Here is a 17,792-nt window from a genome sequence, read left to right as displayed (position 1 = left end):
TTCTGGTCTCCTTCGTATCAGAAAGATGTTGTGAAACTTGAAAGGGTTCAGAAAAGATTTACAAGGATGTTGCCAGGGTTGAACGATTTGAGCTAAAGAGAGAGGCTGAACAGGCTGGGGCTGTTTTCCCTCGAGCGCCGGAAGCTGAGGGGTGACCTTATAGAGGTTTACAAAATTATGAGGGGCATGGATAGGATAAATAGGTAAAGTCTTTTCCCTGGGGTCAGGGAGTCCAGAACTAGAGGTTTAGGGTGAGAGGGGAAAGTTATAAAAGAGACCTAAGGGGCAACTTTTTCACGCAGAGGGTGGTGCATGTGTGGAATGAGCTGCCAGAGGATGTGGTGGAGGCTGGTACAATTGCAACATTTAAGAGGCATTTGGATGGGTATATGAATAGGAAAGGTTTGGAGGGATATGGGCCAGGTGCTGGCAGGTGGGACTAGATTGGGTTGGGATATCTGGTCAGCATGGATGGGTTGGGCTGAAGAGTCTGTTTCCATGCTGTACATCTCTGACTCTATGACTCTATGGCTCCCTCTTTGACCACATTTATAGTCCCTTATTCTGATAACTCCTGCTTTGTTTCAGTCTGATAAAATGCAGGTGAAACATTCAGCTTTAAAGGTGGTGTATAAGTCATTCAATCCATTTAATCTTTCCTGGCCTGGGGTTATTTACACAGTGGTGAATGTGCTGTATACAATGGTGCCTTCAGCTGGAAGGAAATTTGTAAATTCAATGTGCTCAGAGATTAGCTGACTAATTGCCATTGATATGAGGCGAATGGGAACAACAATCCTTTCTTCTGTAGGTATTTGTTGTGAAAGATTACCACATTTAAATATTCAGATGTAAATCTCTGTTGCAATAAAGACCATGAAAAAGTAAATGAAATGTTATGTGGAACAAATAGCATCTCCTACTTCTGCCCTTTGGTAGGCACAGTTCTATTTGAATGGACAAAATTATCAGCTTAGTATTTTCATTCACAATTGTGCCATTACAGACATGTGGCAACTTTTGAAACAGGAGGAGGCCATTCAGCTCCTTATGCCTTGTTCCCCCATTTAAGTAGGTAGTGGCTGATCTGTACCTCCACCCATTTACTTGCTTTGCTACAAATCCCTTGGGACTCTTACAACCAAAAAAAAATCTGTATTGTAGACAAAGGTGCCCCATTTCAAATGCCTTTGTATAAAGAATTGTTTCCAGACAGCATCCTTTAATGGTCTGGCTTGAATTTTAAGGTTATACCCCTTGTTCTGGATTCCCCCCATTCCCCCATCGGAGGAAATCAATCCTCCCGAAGTACATTTGGAACCCCACCCTGTTAAATATATCAAACTTTGTGGGCGACACAGTGGCTCAGTGGTTAGCACTGCTGCCTCACAGCATCAGGGTCCCAGGTTTGCTTCTAGCCTCGGGTGACTGTCTGTGTGGAGTTTGCATATTCTCCCCATGTCTGCGTGGGTTTCCTCCAGGTGCTCTGGTTTCCTCCCACAGTCTAAAGATGTGCAGGTCAGGTGGATTTGCCATGCTAAATTGCCCATAGTGTTAGGTGCATTAGTCAGAGGGAAATGGGTCTGGGTGGGTTACTCTCCAAAGGGCCTGTTTGCACACTGTAGGAAATCTAAATCTAAAAAAATCAAACACCTCATTAGATAAGCTGTCACTCTCCTACTGAATAGAGAATCCAAGATTAACTATCCAACCTGTCTTTAAAAATGAACTCTCTAAGTCCTGTTATCATTTTAGCGACAGCCAGTATATCCTTCGTGGGGTGTGGTGACAACCAGAGGAAGTAAGTAGCTGACCCAGTTAACTTAGCATCATTTAATTTAGAGCTTAACATAAACAGCAGCATGAGTTAGAGAAGCAAGTGGGGGCAGGACTTCTCTTAAGCAACAGCTGGATGCAAGGACAGTTTCTTTAAGAGTAGATCTGCAAGCCTCATCAGTTGAGTGTGGCACAAGGGAAGTTGGGAATTAGGATTGACTGCAGCCCCTTGAGCCTGTGATACTGCTCAGTAACATCCTGGTTGATGTGCGATATATCTGTCTTTGTCCCATATTCTTTTATTTTCAGTTAACAAAGATCTACCAATATTATCTTTAAGATTAATTAGGGATCCAGCATCAATTACCATTTCCAGAAAAAAAGTTCTAAAATACTGGGCATTAGTGAGACTTAGCGCACTTGAATTGCTTTGTGCATTTTTGAAAACCTATACCAGCACTGAAAAGAGTTCAAGGAAGTTTCCCTACATTGGGTTTGTAATGAAGTGATTGTCATTGGAGGAAAGGTTGAGCAGCTTGGGTCTATAATTGTTCAAATTTAGAAAAATGAGCTGAACTTGTAATATGTAAGATTGGGAGGAGTTTGACAGGGGAGATGCTGAGAACGTGTTTCCCCTTTGGGGAATCTGGAACTGGGGGATTGTTTAGAAATTAAGAGTCTCCCTTTTAAGACAGATGCAGAGGAGTTCTTTTTCTGAGTGTTTCACCTTAAGCTGTTATTTCTTATGACCTTGAGTAGGCTGCTCGAGTTCTCATCCCCAGAGATCTGTGGCGGTTCTCATCAAGCCTGAGGTAGATTTTGGATAGACAAGGGAGTCAAGTGTTAAGGGGGCCAACAGGAAAGTAGAATTGAGACCACAGTCAGATCAAGGAATTAAATGATGGAGCTCAAGGGACCAACAATGGCCTACTCCTGCTTCTTTATCTCACAATCAAATCTCTATTTCCCCATTGTGTGCAGAGGTATTTCCTCAGTTCCTACCTGAAAAATTTGGCTCTAACATTTTGACTGGTTCGTCCAGCCCTAGTTGCATTGAACAGCAAAAATAGATTTTCTCTATCTATTCTGTCGGTTCCCTTTAATAGCTGAGAACTATGATAAAATCACCCCCTGGTATACATTGCAAGGTTTGCATAATCTTTACTCATGATTTAACCCTCAGAGTTTAGGTATCAGTTTGGTAAACCTGTGGTGCGCCCACTCTAAGGTCTATATGGTGTGGTGTTCAGAACTGTGCACAGCCACACAAAGATGTGGTCTGATCACAGCTTTGTACTGCTGTAGCATGACTTCTCGTGCCTTATATTGTAGCGTTTCAGTTACCTGTCTTGTTATTTTCTGCTTGCGCCCTTGGCATTTTACTGTCTTTGGATCATGACTGTTTCTAGCTTTTTACCATTTAGAAAGAACTAGTTCTGTCATATCACATGTGCCTATGTTGGAATCCATTTGCTACAGTTTTGGTAATTTTGCTTTATCTCCAATATCTCTTTGCTGTTTTATGCTGATTTCTGCAATGCTCAATAGGCCACCTGCCTTTGGGTCATGGCAACTTGTGGTTTTCTCTCCCATCATCTAAGTAGTCAGGAAGTATAGGACACCACGAGTTACATTCTGCCAATTTAAAGTAACTGCCTAGTATCTCTGTATTGTCTCCTGTAGCTCAGTCAATTTCTGAACTAGGTCTTCAAGCTTTCTTCCAGAGGTACTTTGGAATCATAGAATCCCTTCAGTGTGGAAACAGGCCATTTGGCCCAACAAGTCCACACTGACCCTCCAAAGAGTAACTCACCCAGACCCATTCCCCTACCCTATTACTCTACATTTGCCCCTGACTAATGCTCCTAACTTATACATCCCTGGACACTATGGGCAGTTTAGCATTCACAGTTCACCTAACCTGCATATCTTTGGATTGTGGGAGGAAACCTGATTGCCCAGAGGAAACCCACGCAGAGATGGGGAAAATGTGCAAACTCTACACAGACAGTCGCCTGAGGCTGGAATCAAACCCGGGTCTCTGGTGCTGTGAGGCAGCAGTGCTAGCCACTGGGCTGCCCTTTTATGTCCACCTGATTTAAAATCTTACCTAAAACTTTGTAGCTTGAGAGGGGAAACAAGTGAATTCTACTGAACAGGCGATTGCCAGAGGAGATTGCAAGGATAGGTAGCAGCATACTGATTGAAAGGAAGTAGATTCAATTATCACGTCCTAAAGGTACTTTGACGAAAACTTGAAAAGGAGAAAGCTGCAGACAATGGGCAAGGTTACAGTGAATTGACTAGCTCGTTCAAAGATCTGGTACATGAATAATTAGCTGAATAATAATCTTCTGTGTATTTTTAGGCTTCCAACACTGAACTCTTGAACAAAAACAAGCTATCAGATAAAATGGGCACGATTCAAGAAAGATTGATTTGATGGTCTAGTGCTTCTTTTCATACGGGATTTCCAAACTTCCATTCCTAGTGTTCCTTTCTATACTTTCCCCACTGGGAAGGTGATGGCCTACTGGTATTAACGTTGGACTGTTAATCCAGAGACCCAGGTAATGTTCAGGGGACCTGAGTTTGAATCCCACCATGGCAGATGATAGAATTTCAATTAAATGCAAAAGAAAATCTGGTATGAAGAGTTTAGTGGTGATCATGAATCCATTGCAAATAATTGTTAAAAACCCATGTGCTTCACCAATGACCTTTAGGGAAGGAAACTGCCATCCTCACATGATTTGGCCTACACGTGACTCCAGATCTACTTCATTCCTGATGAAGGGCTTTTGCCCGAAATGTCGATTTTCCTGCTCCTCGGATGCTCCCTGACCTACAATGTGGCTGACTTATAACTGCCTTCTGGGCATTTATGGATGGACAATAAATGCTTGCCTAGCCAGTATGCCCTTGTTCCATGAATGAATAAATAATTTGCTTCTTGATAAAATTAACCATCAGAATCCCAAGTAAATTGGAAAAAAAAGGTCAGCATCAGGAACAAGTTAGCAAAGAGAGTGGTGAGAATTGTAACAAAATCACTTATTGCACTAATTGAATGGTCTTGGCTTGCATTTTTTTTTACCTTCACTGTTCCAGGAAGTTGCCATTGACTAGATTGAGAAGTTGAAACTTTATTGCTGGAACAGCACAGCAGGTCAGGCAGCATCCAGGGAACAGGAGATTCGACGTTTCGGGCACAGGCCCTTCTTCAGGAATGAGCCATTGAGAAGAATAAGCAGCCAGGCTCAGCAGGCCTGTACCGCATTTCCATTCTTTTACAAAGGAACTAGAGTTTATTTATTAGCTGATACTTATTTTGCATTTCAATGTTTGCATATCTAATTATGAGTTAATCCCTCGCATTGTTGCACAAGGAAATGGAGGAGGTGTGCTTGATCGTATGATCTCTACATAAAATGCTGTGAGTGTGTCAACAATAATTTGATTGTAGATGATGGGCCTAGTTCAGGTCCAATTTTTAAGTCAGACATTCTTGGCTTATTTTGTTTATATAATAGGATTGCAAAACGTTAAGGCAATTTGGAAATCAGAGGCATAGAGGTGATTGAAGATAAACTTCTGTGCTTCTCAGCATGAAATATTGCAGCATCAAGTATTTGGGTCTGTGTTATCAGATGTTGGGTCCCTTGGTTTTTTTCATATCTGTAAATGATTTGGATGTTAAAAAGGATGTATGGTCAGTAAGATTGCAGATGACAGCAAAATTGGTGGTCCAGTAGACAAGTGAAGAAGGTGGGATCTCAGAGGACAATGGGACATTGAGCCAAGGAGTGGCAGATGGAATTTAATTTAGATACATGTGAGGTGTTGCATTATGTTAAGGCAAAACAGGGCAGGACTTTTTTGCTAATGGTAGGCTCCTGGGGAGTGATCCTTGGGGTGCAAGGTCATATTTTCTTGAAGGAGGAGTCACAGACAAACAGGATAGTGGAGGAGGCGTTTGGTTTGCTTGCCTTTATTAGCCAGTGTATTGAGTATAAGAGTTGGGAGGTCATGTTGCGGCTCTACAGGACATTGGTTCGGCTACGTTTGGAATAATGTGTTTAGTTCTGGTATCCCTGCTATAGGAAAAATGTTGTTAAACTTGAAAGGGTTAAGGGTAGATTTACAAGGATGTTGCTGGGTTTGGAGGCAGTGAGCTGTAGGGAGAGGCTGAATAGGCTGGGGCTATTTTCCCTGGAGCGTCAGAGACTGAGGAGTGACCTTATAAAGGTTTATATAAGGTAGCCATGGATTAGGATGATTAGCCAAGGTCTTTTTTTTCTCCAGGGAAGTGGAGTCTAAAACTAGAGGGCATTGGTTTAAAGTGAGAAGGGAAAGATTTAAAAGGGACCGAAAGGGCAACGTTTTCACACAGAGGGTGGTGCGTGTACGGAATGAGCTGACAGAGGAAGTGGTGGAGGCTGGTAGAATTACAACATTTAAAAGACATCTGGATGGGTATATGAATAGGAAGGGTTTCGAAGGAAATGGGCCAAATGCTGGCCAATGGGACTAGTTTAATTTAGTTTATCTGATCGGCATGGATGAGTTAGACTCTATGTAAAGTTTTGCATGTGTGAGAAGAGTCTTGCATCACTTGCAACATGAAAACTTCCCAATACGTGGTCTTCCCTGATTTACATCATCATGTTTATCTACATAACAAATGGTTAAACCCATTACTCTTTTAATTATTAAACATTGTATAAACGTTGGCTATATGCCAGGAGCCTGAGTTCTCAATTATGTAATATGTAACAACAAGGTCTGTAACTTAGTTTGATTGTACACAATAAAGGAGCTCAAACAAATTGACCAACAATATTCTATAATTTTTAATTCTATACATATAACTTTTGAAATAAATACATTTATACCTTAAAGTCACGCAAAATTGTTTGTCAGTAATGCAATACAAGGTAAACCTTTTCTTTAACATAATTGGTTTCAGGCTGTGCACATTGCGCCTGGTTGACAAGTTATAATTCCATTCAGCATTTCCTTCTAATTTTAGGAGGATGTGTTAGTTCATGTGCTGCAAGTTTTGTAGCTTGGCAACACGTAGGTGAGTCAGCCAGGGTTTTCTCTCTGATTTATCATGAAAGCTAAGATCATGGTTGCTTGAGATCTGGAAAGATTCCCAATCCTGTCCCCCACTGGAAGAGTGGATCCCGCTGAGCATCCCACAGAACAATGATTAAAATATTGAGAAAACTGAGTTGATGTTTTAAAGACTCCCAAGAACAAATGTTTTTATATATTTGTCCAATTCTGCCAAGGTCCTCATGTACCTACTTCAATGTTTTAATGCTTCTGATATGATTACTTTGAGACAACTGCTCCAAGGAGCTTAAGTTGCACTATTATACACCACCAGGTTTGGTCTTAATTCTTGGCACCACACTTCAGAAAGGGTGTCAAGTAACTGGAGCAGTTACAGAGGGGATTTACTGAAATGATACCAGGAATAAGGAACTTCAGTTCTGTGGAGACAGTAGGGAGGCTATGATTATTTTCCTGAGAACAAAAATCATTGAGCAGACATGATGGTCAAAATTATGAATAACTTTGACACAGATTTACAATAATTATAAAAGAACCAGAGTTAGGCAGACATTTTAATACAGCAAGTTCTGATAACCTATAAAGCACTTTCTGATGGGTGGTGGGAGCAGATTCAATGATACTATTCTGAAGAGACTTGGTTAAATACTTGTTAAGGACCATGTGGAAAAAATAGGGGAGAATGGAATTAATATGGTAATTTTTTTCCAAGAGCTAGCATAGGATGAAATAATGTCCCAGTATGTGTAAAATGTTTGATTCTCATAGATTCATAGAGGGTCCAACTTATCCATGCCAACCAGATATCCCAACCCAATCTAGTCCCACCTGCCAGCGCCCGACCCATAACTCTCCAAACCTTTCCCATTCATAAACCCATACAGATGCCTTTTAAATATTGCAATTGTACTAGCTTCCACTGGCAGCTCATTCCACACACGTGCCACCTTCTGCATGAAAACGTTGCCCCTTAAGTCTCTTTTATATCTTTTCCCTCTCACCCTAAACTATGCCCTCTAGTTTTGGACTCCCCCACCCCAGGGAAAAGACCTTGTCTATTTACCCTATCCCTATGGATACAATACTTCCCTTCCTATAACTGCCCGGACCAATGTTGGGAAGGGCAAATAAATGGCTGGTTGACACTGCCCGCTTCCGACTACCTCAGCAGTTAGGTTCTGGGTGGGCAGATCCATGGGCAAGTTGCCTGATTTGCCAACAAAAAAATGCCCTTAAAAGGTCCATGAATAACCTCCCTTAAGCGTGTCAGCAGATAAATGGCCTGATTTAACAATTTTCCTGGCAGGTATGAAGATTGGTTGATTTATTGACAGTGAAACCACAGTGGCCTACCTGCTCGTCTCTCAATCTAGGGTCAGTTTTTTGAGGGGCAAGATTGAATGGCTGTGATCCCTTGACCACACACTCTGCACCATAATCCCCTAAGAGGCTCTAACTGATAGAAATATTCATGCTGTAGAACATAGAACAGCACAGGCACAGGCACTTCAGCCCATCATGTCTATGCTGACCATGATGCTACTCTAACCTAATCCCATCTGTTGGCATATGATCTGATTCCCTATATTCTCTGCTCTTTAATGTGCTTGTCAAATGCCTCTTAAACTTTACAATCATATCTGCATCGACCATCTCCCAGTGCAGACAGGCTAAAATTATTCTCTGTATTTACCAACAAAGGAATAGAAGATTTAAAAAAAAAGTAGGATACTGAATCAAAGCAAATATGTAACATCGCTGAATTTATAATCAGTCCACAATATAAAAAAATACTATTTTATACTGTTCTATGTAGAACCAGCTGAGTGTATTGATTTTTCAAATGACAGGTCAACTTTACGGGTGGAAAACTATTTTGACAATGATTAGAATTGTCATTAGAATTAAAGATTGTGAGTGCATTCCTTAGAATTCAAATTGATGACATTTGAACTGAGATCTTTCAATCATCTTGTGATATGTAGTGTTAGATAATATTGACATCATGGCAACAGGCTATTTGACATGACTGGTCCTTGCCATTGGTTATGTTTCACACAACCCCTTTAGTTACTGTATCCTTCCAGTCCTTTATCCTGGCTTTATCCTGTTTCCCCATAAATGTCTCAATGGCTAGGCTCCTTCACCTTTCATGTATTGGTGAATTTGTACTCTCACTATTCTCTGGGTATAAAGGGTAGCAGCTATGTTCCAGTGGATAGCACCCTTACCTCTAAGTCAGGATGTTGGCATTCAAGTCCCATTCCAGAGATGTTAGCATATAATCCAGGTTTATCCTCTCACGCAGTAACAAGGGAGTGCTGCATTGCCAGTTGTGCCCTCTTTCAGAATCATTCTGAGCCTCCTTTGTCCTCTATTCAGATAAGTGCAAAGGAATACTGCCTGATGTCTCAGCCAATAAACAATAGCGCCACTAAAAATATCTGGTCATTATCGGTTTTCTGTCTGTGGGATCTTGTTGTGTTTCTTGGCTTTATGATGTCTAGATATAAGCACACTGATATAAGCTTCCCTAATCTAATGAGCAAGTTATAATGTGGGTCTGGAATTCAAGTATCTGTTAAAACTGAACTATATATAGTTCAGTATGTGCTTACCTCTGTATCTCAATGCTTTTAGAAATCAGTCAAATTGGCTTGGTTTCCAAGGCAACCCATTTCCTATTCTCCATTTTTAAATCTTTGTTTTTTTAAGCTGCTGATAAGAATAACACCTATTGTAGGGATAGTTCATGAAAGGTTATATTTTCCACCTGCAATCTCTTGGTGCCAGAACCTTATCTGCCTGAGAATGAGATTCAGAAAATTATGTGACCAATGGCTCTCCAGCTATCAGAATTGCTGGATGGAAAATTTGCTGTTAATAAAGAATAACTTCCTTGTTTGATTGTGTCACAGTTTCACACTGGACGATGTTTAATTAATCCTTTCGCCCTTTTAGAAGTATTTTGTATAATGTTTCTGTGCCATAACAGTGTCATAACTTCATTATAGTTTGAAACTATGTTGGCTGAGCCTTTGAAGCCTCAAATTCTCATTGACCGATTTTGAGGTTTATGATATTTATAGCTATTGCATGGGTTCCACACATTGAAGGAGTTCAGTGGTCACAGGCCTGGCCTGGCCTAATCTCTTTATCACTGGCTCACTTTGGGACTTATCCTTCATTCAAAGTATAAATTGCTTGTCTGGTTACCAGGGAGAATGCTCCAGTTTTGAAATGAGGTTCAGAAGATCTTGATTTAAAACACTGCACTGAGGCTTCTTTCTTGTATGAAACTACTGTGTGTCAGTGCCATCTCACGTTGTGAGCAGGTGATAGACATGATGTAACATCAAGTACTCAAAGTTCCAACTTGGGGAAGGACACCTCCTGCCCATGCTTCGCACTGACATCATGAAGTTTATGGAGAGAATGGAGTTTTTACTTGTGCACTACTGGGTTTGATATGAAATGTGGACAGCCCGACTGTGCGGAGTATGGTAAAGACTATTATTTTGTTTTAAAACCAGTACGTTCTTGTTGCAATATGATGTGGTTAGTGAGAATAATGGCAGTGGGTAATAATTGAATTAAGCTCAATTTCTAAGTTGCTTGCAGTTTATTTTCCCCAATGTGTTATAAAGTAGAGCAGATTGATTTATTTCATGATTTAGAATTTTAAAACTGCAGCAATGAATGGAATTAATCTTCCAAGCAGCTGAAATTGTGGAGCATGCTCAGTTAAAACTGAGATTCCTGTCAACATCCAAATCAAATGCTTTGATTGAAAACCTTGCAATTAAAGCTCACTCGCTTTTAGAGATTAGGAGTACAAATCCCGTGATTCCACGTCTAGGTTTTTGTTTTGGATGGTTTGAGTCTGTAAAATAGGCAGCAGCTTATCTTTGTGGAAAAGACAGGATTCTGATTTAATTGATAAACTGAAGGTGGGTGTGTACGTGCTCTCTCCTGCTGTCAGGAATGAAGACAAGTCTTCACAGATATAGGTGCATTCAAAAATACATTGGAACTTTTTGAATATTGAAAGGCTTGTTGGCTGTGAATGTCTGGGACTTGTAATCTTGGCTTTCATTCATCAAGCAGCCCCTCCTCTGGAAGCTCCACTTTCTGAAGACTGAAGTAATGTGTTAACAATAAAAATATTGAAACTGTCTACTCCTTTGGTTTCCTGCAGACTTTTGATGCCAATGACCTTTATCAAGGACAAAACTTCAACAAGATTCTTAGTTCACTGGTGGCTTTGAACAAAGTAACTGCAGGTAAGAGGCTCCTTCGGGAGGGGTTGATCTCTCACTGAATCAGGCTCGCAGTTTGAAGCTCGCAGTCAGCAACATTAGATTCAGAGCTGTATGTGGAGTTTTCTATATTTGGAATTTTTGACCTTTCGACCTTCATCGTTCAATTGTAATAGATAATGTGGAAACGATTGATTAATTTTGTAGACCTGCACTCCTGATGGAGCCTTGTACCTGTGTGCACCAGGTTCCTGATAAGTGCTGCCTGTGGTGAAACTCTGACTTGGGACCACGTTTTCATTAAATTATTCCTGCAATGCATATAATAATTGCCAGACCTCTTTCATTCCAAATGTTGAAGTCTCCACACATCCTTGATCTCTGTTGTGAGGGCATTTAGTTCATCAACTCTCGTTGATGGTTGTGCTTTTAGCCCCTTGGATATGAGTCAGTGACATTCCCTCACTAACCCTTGCTCCTCTTTATTTTCCTCTCCTTTTGGGAAGCCTGATCATTCAATGGTGAGTTGAGAGGGGCAAATGAACATGAGGAAGCTGCTAGTGTGAGAGAGAGAGAGAGAGAGTGAGTTCCGAGGGCCTTTAATGTTAGAGGAGGTTTGAGAAAGGGTTTCATCCTCAAAAGTAGCACAAAGTACCTTTGGTTAGAGTCTGTTTGGTACATTACAGCATCATTGTTATTGCTCAAGGTTAACTCATACTCATAATCTCTGAGTTAGTCCACAGTTCAAGCTGAACTGCACCTACCCCTTGCATTTTATGTTGCGAGTGCCTTTTGGTATATTGACTATCTTTATTAAACTCAGTTTCAAGACCAAGTTTTTATTGCCCTTTACCTATTCTGCTTTTCCTCTTGCCTTTATTAAACCTGCTTGGCATGTTTTGCAATGTTAATAGGGTTATATAAATGCAATCTATTTCTATTCAGTATTAAACAGGCTAAAAGCTTGGTAACAGTGAGGAACAAAAGCCTGATTGAAATGTTTCGGATGGTGTTCAAAATATATCACTTACAGGCAACAATGTAAGTATTATGGGTTGTATGGTTAAATAGATAACCCAGCATTCTATTTGATGACCTTCAGGGTTACAACGAAACTTCACAGCAACTCTCCAAAACAAACAAATAATTTGGATAGAATGAAAGACTTGCATTTCTATGGCACTTTTTTCATAACCTAAGGATGTTCTAATGCACCTTTTAAGGCAATGAAGCACTTTCGAAGTGTAATCACTGTGTAACGTTGGAAGCACAGCAACCAGTTTGCACACAGGGTTCTGTGTACAGCAAAGTGATAATCTGTTCTGATGTTAATTGAAGAATAACTATTGGCTGAAGCATTGGGGAAAACTCCTTTGCTGTTTTCTGAATACTGACAGTTTGTACATCCAACTGATAGGGTTTGGTTAACTTCTGAATGGAACATGGCCACCATCAGTGGTACAATGGTGCAACACCCTTGGCGCTGACCCTCAGACAATTGTGACTCTTCCTCAGTATTGACCCTATGACAGAACAGAGCTCCCACAGTATTGACCCTTTGATAGTGCAGCAATACAGCAATCCACCAATGCTGTCAGGCAAGTGCCAATGAACTGAGTGCAGATTTACCACTGAGAATTTGAAATTATGAGGACAACTTTCATAGATCAGGTTTGTATTCTTTTGAGGAGAAGATTAAGGTGTGATTAGTGGAGGTGTTTAATGTGAGGGGAGGATTCGACAGGTTAGGTTGAAATAAACTATTTTTAGAGAGTCCATAGCAAGGGCATAATCTTCAAATTAGGGTGAGGCTGTTCAGGAATGATATCAGGAAATGATTCTTCACACTAGCGGGAGTGGAAATCTAAAACTCTTTCTGAAAAATCTGTCGAGGATGTAGAAGGATGAAATGGTTGTAAACCAAGTGAAAGTATCAGTATTGATGTTGCTGAATAATGTTTAAGCAAGGATATGAATGATTAAGATGCCAAGGTGAGTAAATTAAGATTCTGATCTGCCATCATTTATTGTATGATGAAACAGGCCTCCTGATCTTGTTTTCATTAAACAATAACACGCAGTAGAAAGGACATGAAAGGACCAACTCAATAATTGGTCTCAGCAGTACATCGCATCTCCAAGAGCTCACACTGAGAAATTGTTGATGTGTTTTCAATTGTATTTTGTGTCTATATTTTCTAATAAGCATTCCTGGTGGATCAGATCTCCATTGGCAATGACTCTGGACAAATTAACAGTGTTTGCATTGCCATGTCCAGCATTTAATGAGATGGATAAGCGGGCCAGCACTATAATAGTGCACCATAAGGTGACTTGCCCTCCTGTTTTTTTTTCCTTGCGGAGAGGCTCTCAGGTTTCAGCTCCCAGTAAAACTTAATCCACTTTGGAATTGATTTACATTTTTGGATTGTTTCCAATTGTGGATTGGTAAAGGGGAAATTGTGTAGTTTAGTTGATAAATTTGTAATTTAGAGATTTGATGTCTTCATTAAGAGCCATGATGAAAACGGTTTCATTGCAGAGCCTGTTTCTTAACCCTGGGTTTAAAACTTCTGTTCAAGTGCATTTATAATAGCCATTAACTTAAGTCTGTGATTTCGTAAAGTTGCTGGCCTGGCTAATGTGAAATTGAAACGATTTAAATTGGGATGTGCTATATCGAAGGTGGGTCTAAGACACAGATCTGACACTTGAGTATAGTGGGCTGTATCCTGTCACATTTGATCTCTGGGATTTCAACCTTGACATTGATGATGATTTTGAGCATATGCAAGTGGAATGGCCAGGCTAAGGCCACTCAGAGCCTTGAGCCTGTTCAATCAGATCAGGACTAATATGCCTTCACAACAACAACAACTTGCTCTTTAACATAATGAAATATCATAAGGTGCTTCAGAGGAGGATGACCAAACAAAGTTTTGATACTGAGCCATATCAGATGATAATAGAACAGCTGATCTAAAAGTTGATTAAAGAGCAGCTGAAAGGAGGGATGAGAGTAAAGCATCAGAAGAATTTAAGGAGGGAATTTCAGACCTTAGGGCCGAGGGAGCTAAAAACATAGCCATCAAAGTCAGGGATAAGCAGCACCTTCATTCCCTTAATACCCTTACTATAAAAATCCGTTGATCTATGCTTTTCAAATTTTAGCTATTGCCCATCTACATTTTGGGAAGAAAGTTCCAGCTTCTAATTACCTCTTGTCTCTTGTCCCTGAAATGGCATCACCTTATTGAGTGTGAAATGCTGTATGAAATATGAGTGTTGAATGAACACCTGATCCTTTCTCTGGTATCTGTCCATCTTCAATTGTCTTTATGTGCACATTTTTTTTTAGTACAGGAATTTGTGGCGATCGCACTTTGTAAGTCAATTCTGAACAAATGACAGCAAATTATTTTTTCCTGTTTAGATCAAGAAACAGATCTCAGTTTTATAGCTTTTGTCCAAGACACGTTCAGCATAGATGGAGACAATTTGACCAGTCGTGTCTTTGCTGGCTCTCTACAAGAGCTTCTTTGTACCACATACCTTCTTAAATCATGTTATTCATGTGTAACAACCTTGTTTCAGATTGAACTGCCTCAATTTCAAACATGAAGTACAGTTCTATCTTAGTGTTGTCACAATTAATTCTGCCTTCATAATATTTCCCCATAGGTAAAAACAATGACTGCAGATGCTGGAAACCAGATTCTGGATTAGAGTGGTGCTGTCTGAACTGCTGTACTTTTCCAGCACCACTCTACTCCAGAATAATATTTCCCCATAGCCTTACAAATTATTCCCTTTCTGATATTTACCCTTTTCCTTTTGAAAATTACTTCCTTTGCACTTTCAGGTAGCTTATTCCCCTAGGAGTTTCTTTTAACCAAAAGCTCTCATTCGAGGTACCTGGAGGGAAAGCTTACTCTGATTCTTATTTTGATTCATTCATGGATGAGGGTGTCACTGGCAAGACCAGCATCTATTGCCCATCCTTAATTGCCCAGAGAGCAGTTAAGAGTAAGCCACATCGCTGTGGGTTTGGAGTTACATGTAAATCTGACCAGGGAAGGATGGCAGTCTCCTTCCCTAAAGGATATAGGAACGGAAAAAAGTTGCAGATATAGTCACATAGAAGGGTTAACACCAGGAAAGGTAAGAGAGATAGGCAGGTAGTGCAGGAGTCTTCTGTGGCTATCCCCATTTCAAACAAGTATGCTGTTTTGGAAAATGTAGGGGGTGATGGATCTTCAGAAGGTGCAGAATGTTCTCAGGGGGGAATGGGCCCAGCAGGGGGGGTTATTGTACGCATTGGAGCCAACGACTTCAGAAGGGAAAAGGATGAGATTCTGAAGGGAGAATATAGAAATAGGCAGGAATTTAAAAAGGAGGTCCTCAAGAGTGAGGTAAGAATAGGAGGTTGGAGCAGGTGAATGCATAGCTGAGGAGCTGGTATTTGGGAGAAGGATTCACTTTTTGGATCATTGAAATCTCTTCTGGGCTAGACATGACCTGTACAAGAAGGACGGATTATACCTGAATTGGAAGGGGACTAATATACTGGCAGGGAGATTTGCTAGATATGTTGGGGAGGCTTTAAATGAGTAAGGTGGGGGAATACGACCCAGGGAGATAGTGAGGAAAGAGATCAATCTGAGACTGGTACAGTTGAGAAAAGAAGCGAGTCATACAGTCAGGGCAGGCAGGGACAAAACAAGAACAACGAAGGACTGATAAATTAAACTGCATTTATTTCAACACAAGAGGCCTAACAGGGAAGGCAGATGATCTCAGGGCATGGTTAGGAACATGGGACTGGGTTATCATAGCAATTACAGAAACGTGGCTCAGGAATGGACAGGACTGGCAGCTCAGGAAGGACAGAAAGGGAGGCGAGAGAAGAGGGGGAGTGGCGTTTTTGATAAGAGGTAGCATTATAGCTGGACTGAGGGAGGATATTCCCGGAAATGCATCCGGGGAAGTTATTTGGGTGGAACTGAGAAATAAGAAAGGGATGATCACCTTATTGGGATTGCATTATAGACCCCGAATAATCAGCGGGAAATTGAAAACCAAATTTGTAAGGGATTTCAATTATCTGTAAGAATAATAGGGTGGTTATGATAGGGGATTTTAACTTTGCAAATATAGACTGTGACTACCATAGTGTTAAGGGTTTAGGTGAAGAGGAATTATTTAAGTGTATACAAGAAAATTTTCTGATGCAATATTAGATTAGATTACTTACAGTGTGGAAACAGGCCTGTCGGCCCAACAAGTCCACACTGACCCTCCGAAGAGCAACCCGCCCAGATCCATTCCCCTACATTAACCCCTTCACCTAACACTATGGGCAATTTTAGCATGGCCAATTCACCTAACCTGCACATTTTTGGACTGTGGGAGCAAATCAGAGCACCCGGAGGAAACCCACACAGACACTGGGAGAATGTGCAAACTCCACGCAGACAGTTGCCTGAGGCGGGAATTGAACCGGGTCTCTGTCACTGTGAGGCAGCAATGCTAACCACTGTGCCACCGTGCCATGTGCATATACCTACTTGAGAAGGTGCAAATCTTGGGACATAAGGCAGGGTAAGTGACTGAGGTGTCATTGGGGGAGCACTTTGGGGCCAGTGATGGAAAAGGATAGACCAGATCTAAAAGTTGAAGTTCCAACTTGGAGGAAGGGCAATTTTGACAGTATCAGGCAAGAACTTTCAAAAGCTGATTGGGGGCAGATGTTCACAGGTAAAGGGACGGCTGGAAAATGAGAAGTCTTCAGAAATGAGACTAGTAGATGTAGGAAATGCTGGATGACTAAAGAAATTGAGGGTTTGGTTAAGAAAAAGAAGGAAGCATATATCAGGTATAGACAGGATAGATCGAGTGAATCCTTGGAAGAGTATAAAGGCAGTAGGAATTTACTTAAGAAGGAAATCAGGCGGGCAAAAAGGGGATATGAGAGAGCTTTGGCAAGTAGAATTAAGGAGAATCCAAACGGTTTTTACAAATACATTAAGGATAAAAGAGCAACTAGGGAGAGAATAGGGCTCCTCAAAGCTCAGCAAGGCGGCCTTTGTGTGGAGCTGCAGGAGATGGGGAAGATACCGAATGAATATTTTGCATCAGTATTTACTGTGGAAAAGGATATGGAAGATATAGACTGTAGGGAAATAGATGGTGATATTTTGCAAAATGTCCAGATTACAGAGGGGGAAGTGCTGGATATCTTGAAACGGGTAAAGGTGGATAAATCCCCAGGACCTGATCAGCTGTACCCGAGAACTCTGTGGGAATCTAGAGAGGTGATGCTGGGCCACTTGCTGAGATATTTGTATCATCGATAGTCACAGGTGAGGTGCCGGAAGACTGGAGGTTGGCAAACGTGGTGCCACTGTTTAAGAAGGGCGGTAAGGACAAGCCAGGAAACTATAGACCAGTGAGCCTGACGTTGGTGGTGGGTAAGTTATTGGCGGGAATTCTGAGCGACAGGATATACATGTATTTGGAAAGGCAAGGACTGATTAGGGATAGTCAACATGGCTTTGTGCATGGGAAATCATGTCTCACAAACTTGATTGAGAATTTTGAAGAAGTAACAAAGAAGATTGATGAGGGCAGAGCAGTAGATGTGATCTATATGGACTTCAGTAAGGCGTTCGACAA

General features: G+C 41.0%; 1 protein-coding gene across 5 annotated transcripts in view; it reads left to right on the top strand.

The window, feature by feature from the left end:
- LOC122550467 (rho guanine nucleotide exchange factor 7-like) overlaps positions 1 to 17,792 on the top strand; it is a 137,271-nt gene that overhangs the window by 26,556 nt on the left and 92,923 nt on the right. For 4 of the 5 annotated variants that reach the window (XM_043691228.1, XM_043691225.1, XM_043691224.1 and 1 more), the window contains exon 3: positions 11,057 to 11,141. In XM_043691228.1, the coding sequence (XP_043547163.1) occupies positions 11,057 to 11,141 (85 nt within the window). Of the gene's footprint in view, positions 1 to 10,337; positions 10,362 to 11,056; positions 11,142 to 17,792 lie in introns of those variants that run through there. The other variant, XM_043691227.1, reaches the window with a different exon arrangement.

The sequence above is a fragment of the Chiloscyllium plagiosum genome, chromosome 6, assembly GCF_004010195.1.
Source record: "Chiloscyllium plagiosum isolate BGI_BamShark_2017 chromosome 6, ASM401019v2, whole genome shotgun sequence".
NCBI classification, from domain to species: Eukaryota; Metazoa; Chordata; class Chondrichthyes; order Orectolobiformes; family Hemiscylliidae; genus Chiloscyllium; species Chiloscyllium plagiosum.
Note: the sequence above shows the minus strand (reverse complement) of the source record. Positions and strands in the feature narration are given on the sequence as shown.